The 6,268-nt window shown below is 35.1% G+C and overlaps 1 protein-coding gene across 1 annotated transcript; it reads right to left on the bottom strand.

Moving 5' to 3' along the window:
* Nucleotides 1–269: 269 nt before the first annotated feature.
* On the bottom strand, nucleotides 270–5,271 carry LOC131033683 (probable CoA ligase CCL5). The gene is made up of 6 exons (XM_057964962.2): nucleotides 4,148–5,271; nucleotides 2,877–3,066; nucleotides 1,417–1,562; nucleotides 1,226–1,293; nucleotides 797–899; nucleotides 270–690 (listed from the first exon to the last, which is right to left on the bottom strand). The coding sequence occupies exons 1-6, from the start codon at nucleotides 5,195–5,197 to the stop codon at nucleotides 577–579; spliced, it is 1,671 nt and encodes a 556-aa protein (XP_057820945.2). The 5' UTR covers nucleotides 5,198–5,271; the 3' UTR covers nucleotides 270–576.
* Nucleotides 5,272–6,268: the final 997 nt, after the last annotated feature.

The following is a 6,268-nucleotide window of genomic DNA, read 5'->3' as shown; positions in this document are numbered from 1 at the left end:
TTTACGATATGTAAAATGAGAGAGTATTGCACTTGGAGCATGTTGAGATAATTTAATAGTATCTATTTTTCATAAGCTAAAGGGGCTCTATAATGAATGAATGAATGTGTTTGAGTTGGAATTCAGGAAGGTCCAATGCTTCACCTCTATAAACATAACTTAGATGCAATTAGTACCAAATTTATAATTTATTCTACTCAAAAACTACACAATTGAATCAGAATAACAATATCCTAAATTGAAACGACCTCATCATTTTACAATTGTACTTAATAGTAAAATTTAATTTATTATATTCTTTGTCTCCAATAGCTTCATTTTTATTACATAGCTTATCTATACTTTTTATTTTGATATCACTGCACTCAACATCGTCTGGGTAGTCCACTCATCACATCATCAAATTAGATTATGTCGCTGATTGGAAAAACTCTAAACTTGCATTCTTTATCATTATCAACATTCCACATATGCAGGAAAGTAACCTGCTTGCAGTGGTTTCAGTCACATGTTCAAATTATATTGCTCTTCCTGCTTATTCAAATCCCTTTTACTCTTTGTTTGATCTTGGAAGTTTCAGAGCTTTGATGTTGAAAGTTTAATCAAATCCTTTCTTAATATCTTTCCTACTGCAGTTTTTGGAATCCCATTCACAAAAGCCACCCTTCTAACTTTCTTGTAGGGCGCAACCTGCAATGAAACATAACTATTTAGAATTTTATAACAGTAGTTGAGTTTGAAAGCAGGATTGAATATTCAAATGCATGAAACAAACAATATTTTAAGAGAAAATGACCTGTTTGGCAACAAAGTCAATTACAGTAGCTTCAGAGAGTGTGCTGCCCTGTTTCCTAACTACATATGCCATTGGAACCTGGCCTGCTTCTTTGTCTGGAAACCTGCACCCATGCATAAGAATTTCAAATTTCAATGTCACACAGTACATAATAATCTCAAAAATTATATATGTTATCCTTGAGGACACTGGTGTTTATATAAGCCTTCAAAAGTTTTGAATCCTTGGAATAGAAGAGAGTGTTTCAAAAATAAACAAATAAGTCATTCATATGTGAGCAAACTTCTGCAATCAATTTCAGAAGTTTGCTTACAGATGAATTCTATGGATTGTGGAAATCTCATACCATCAAATAAGTCATTTTCAAGAGTCAGATATTATAAAAAGTTAAATCCTATAATTGAACTCGCAAAAACTATTAGAGCTTACGGTATCACCGCGGCATCAGCAATCTCAGAATGAGAAAGTAGAATTGCTTCTAATTCAGCTGGAGCAATCTACAATGAGATGCAGAGAAAAGCAAAATCATCTTATTAGACTAGAATAAGATGAAATTTTTTTAATTAAGCTAACTGAAAAAACACATTGCATGTAATATGCTAAACAAATGAAATTTATACCTGGTAAGCTTTGTATTTTATTAGCTCTTTCAGCCTGTCTACTACAAATACATAGCCTTCAGTATCAATATAACAGATATCTCCCGTATGCAGCCAGCCATTTTTGTCCAGAGCTGAAGAAGTAGCTTCTGGATTGCTGAAGTAGCCTGCCATTTAATGGCATGAGTTATAATTATTATGACCATACTCTCATGGATATCTTTGGCTATGATAGCGAATGATATTTAGTATTTATCCAGAATTCTTATCTGTTAAACATTTCAGTATTCAAAAGATGCAATTCTCAGTGTTCGAATTAAAATGATATCAGGCTTTGACGTTATAATTATTATGACCATACTCTCATGGATATCTTTGGCTATGATAGCGAATGATATTTAGTATTTATCCAGAATTCATATCTGGAAAACAATTCAGTATTCAAAAGATGCAATTCTCAGTGTTCGAATTAAAATGATATCAGGCTTTGACAAGTATGAGGTAATTTCTGCACTGTATTAAAATTAAGACTTTTATATCATAATTGAACTGTATAGTCATTGATCTATATTTTTAGTTATTTATACAAGCCTATTTCTTATGAGAATTAATGGTTCATTTAGCATTCATTTCATCTAGGTTATTTTCATAGGGGTGAAGCATCAGAGCTTTTTGAGAGGTCATTCAACCAGTATTCTCCAGCTTAAGACGGCTTGATTTTGGGGAAACTCAATGGTTAAACATGAACATGCTTGGGTAGGAATAGTACTAGGATAGGTGGCTTCCCAAGAAATCCCAGTGCTTCACTCTTGTGAACATCGCCTAAATGCAATGAGTGCTAAATAAATCATTCATTCTCATTGGAAGTGGATTCATGTGAACCATTACTCATGAATTATAGATCAACTAGTTTGACTCAAAGATCAAGCAGTTGAATTCTAATATGAATTTTATGATTTACTAGAACTTTCTTATTAGCTTGACAGTGCTTGGCCAATTCCAGAAGCATGATTGCATATTCCTTAATGATTTCCCCTGTTTGATGAATGCTTAGAAAACTTCCTAGCTGATCAATTTTTTGTTTAGAAGAAAGATACTTTCTCCTTTTAGCTACAACTGATATTCAGTATACTTGCCACATTGCACTATCAGGCTTTTAGCAACACCAAGGGTTTCTATCATAATTCACTTAAGACTGACGAGCTACACCCACCCTTGTTTAGGGTCAGCTGCATTAACTCCAAATAGCATGCTTACCTATCCTCAGTCACTATCAAGGGATGGAGTCAAAGAAGATTAACTTGATTAAACTGCTTAATGTAGTATATGCGGGAGACCAAGAGATTTTGCATCCAGATTTTGTTTAAATTTTTCACACAATTTGTTCTCTGTATTATTTGAATCTCTGATATTGCTCTAATTCAATCTACTTGTGTTTTATGACTTGCTTGACAAAAATAAAGGACTAGAAAAAGTCATACCTTTCATGATACTTGGGCCACGAAGCCACAACTCTCCCCTTTGGTTTGGAGGAAGATCAATGCCAGATTCAGGATCCACAATCTTTGCCTCAATATTTGGGCTGATCATCCCAACTGATCCATAGTGTCTGCTTTCCTCTACGGTGTCCATAGACGCTCCCATCCCCATTGTTTCTGTCATCGCAAAACCCTGCCAGAGGAGAACAGAACTTTCAAAAAATCATTTGAGAGTCTTACATCTCACATAGATAGACATGAAAAAAATTAAAGTTAATGTTAGTAGATTTCCATAATCCGCGAGACTGTATATGTGCTGCTTTTAGATTTGATTGTGTGAGTGTTCTTGCATCAACATTTTGGATCACATTCCATGACCCATCATCAGAATGAGATAGATATCATAAGAAAAAAATATAAATTGATTCAATTCAATATTCATATCTATTTGTTGCTAAGTATGGCCAATTGTATTGATGAAAAGTTTCTTAATCCAAAATGAACACATGGGCTAGTGATCTCCATCAAATTGATACAAAATTGGTACAGATTAATAATAACCTGGTTCAAAGAGAACACAAGAGAATCCTATGTTGCAATTACAGAAAACCCAAGACTATACACAGCTGCCATTTTGCCAATAATATGGAGAAAACTAGGTGATCCATATGCATTTGTATTATCTGAATACATATTTCTTTAAGCATTAAATGATCCATCATCAGACACAAAATTTCTTTAGATTGCGGAATAGAGCTCTTTATATAGGTAACTCTAGTATGTGTAGTCCTATGATGGATTATGTTGTGTGATCCAAAATGTAGACTCGAATAAATCTATTTACAATCTGAATGTTGGAGATGATAAATTAAAAAGTAGCAATGCAGGGCAAAATGATTGAAAAATCACTAATACTATATAGATAAATTAATGCATTAAACGATGAACTAGCAATGCATATGCATTGAGGGATGAACTAGCAATGAATATGCATTTATATTTGAAAAAGTTATTTCTGAGAAAACTGAGACAAAGATGGCACACTTAAGGAGCTTGATTCTGCAACCCAAATACATTATTTGTCCTGATAATGGGTAATGTAGTGTCATCGTTTCTTTAGGGAACCTACCTGCAAGTAGTTATGGACTGTGAACAGCTTAATAACAGGGTATCTTGCTGCTTCCCCTACAAAAAGACTAGAAAGTAGGAAGGAGGTGCTAACAATATGTACAACGACTTAAAAAGTGAAAAGAAAAACAATCAATGGTACCCACCTGCAATAGTGCAATGTTGGGAAACTTGGAAATGAATTCTTGAGTAGCTTCTTTGTCCAAGGGAGCTCCTCCACAGAGGACAGTATCCAAAGACCCCAAACCATACTTGCTGGAAATATCTGTTTTTGTCAGAGCTACTAAAATTGGAGGCACCAGTGGTAAATAGTTTGCTCTATACTTCTCAACAGCCCCAAGCATATCACTTAACTCAAACTTAGACAGAACAACTGTAGTAGATCCTGAGGCAAGCGACCCACAAACAAAGGCACCAAAGCCGTATATATGAAACATGGGCACAGTGCACACAAAAGTAGCCTTTTTGAAACGTGTCAGCACAACGCACACCAGGGATATGAGATTTCTGTGGGTAGAAAGGACACCTTTGCTGACGCCTGTGGTGCCAGAGGAGTAAAGCAGAGTGGCTGTGTCATCTTGATGGATTTTTACATTGGGCATTTGGGTGGTGTCTGAAGCCATAAGCTCTGTTAAAGACCTTATGCTCACATTCTTGGAGTTTGTCGCCTGATGGACATCTGAAGGCAACACATAATCTTCTGTTGATATCAGAACTAATGGAAGATTGGTGTGGGCTAATTTACTCCTTAGTTCTGGTGTCACAAAAGCTAGCATGGCTTCTGAGTCGGCCGCCTGCTTTCCAATTTCTCTTGCAGTGTTTAGGGGATTGGTTGTGGTGACAATTGCACCGATGGACATGATGGCAATGGAGATGATGGGGAAGTGAACTGAGTTGGCGGAGACGAGGAGAATTACATCGCCTTTCTTGACACCCATCTGTAATAAGCCTGCAGCTAAGGATCTCACATTTTGCCATACTTGGCGATAGGGGATTTTTTCCCCTGTGGCAAAGTCAATGAGAGCTATTTGGCCAGAGTGATTCTGTGAAGAAATGAATGTTGGGAGGTCCAGATATTCATCCTGTGGAAAAGTTACTTGCTTTCGTTTGCTGTAGTAGGTGCAATTGGTATTGCAGTATCCGCTCTTGGGATCGATCTTGAGACCTCCAGATCCAACCAGCGTTGCCTTAGCCATAAATTTTGAACTTACTCTTTTTCCCTGTTAGAAAGAATCCTTCTGTAAAGAGCCGTTTTGATGTTTTCAATCACCATGAGTACATAAATGATTGTTCCGTACACTATTTTTAATCTTTGAATGGTAAACATTGTTGATTCATTCGTTGAAATGACAGTAAGCACAAGTTGGGCGTGGTGAATACAATAATATTAAGCAGTCTGCCTGGCTGGGCTGTTTACAATTTGCCTGTTTAAGTATGGATTTTCTGTTTGTTTTTAGAATTTATTGGGATTTGTTATAGATTTATGCCGAATTAAATAATCAAAGGATCATGTGGATTGGTCAATTTTTCTATAATTAAATTATGCTCCCATTTTCCAGTTGGCAATTTGAAAAAAATAGAAATGACAAACCTGCCAACTAGAATTTTTCAATGAAGGATTATAAAAACTTTAAAAGTATGTGTAGGTAGTTGCCTCCTCCCACTGAAAAAACATATTATAGCGGATTCTTAAATGGTAATTATCCAGAGCTGATACCCCACTTCATCAAACGTGCCTTTAAAGAGTTGCTAGAAAGAAAAACCCTTTACTAATATAATGAGCAAAAGTGTAGATAAGTGTATTAAAGAGTTGTTTTTATATTAATCGCAAACTTAAAAAATATCTTTGAAGTGTTTTTAAGAGTTGCTACACGCAAAACTTTTCACTAATATAACTCACGAAAGTGTAAATAAACGAGAGAAGATGATGTTTTCATAATTTGTAAAGGACTGTAATACAAAGATACCTTGATATTTATATAGTATAGAAGTAATGATATTGTTGTATTAATCACATGTACAATTATCTCTACAATGTAAGCACATGAGTTGTTGATTAGGTTGACTATTTTGGATAGGTCTAGTTTGAGCATAATTTGTAGGTTGTACATGTGAGAAAAAAAAGTATGGTTTGGGATGTGTGGTTACAAATCATTTGCTTCTTCACATAGATTGTATGCAAAGCTCTTCTTAATATTTCAAAAATATTCATGGACACTCTCAAGATATACTATAATCTTTTTTTTAAGATAATGCATTGAGTGTAA

The sequence above is a fragment of the Cryptomeria japonica genome, chromosome 5 (genome assembly GCF_030272615.1).
Source record: "Cryptomeria japonica chromosome 5, Sugi_1.0, whole genome shotgun sequence".
Taxonomy (NCBI): Eukaryota; Viridiplantae; Streptophyta; class Pinopsida; order Cupressales; family Cupressaceae; genus Cryptomeria; species Cryptomeria japonica.
The sequence above is the reverse complement of the archived record's forward strand: the minus strand, read 5'-3'. Positions and strand labels throughout refer to the sequence as shown.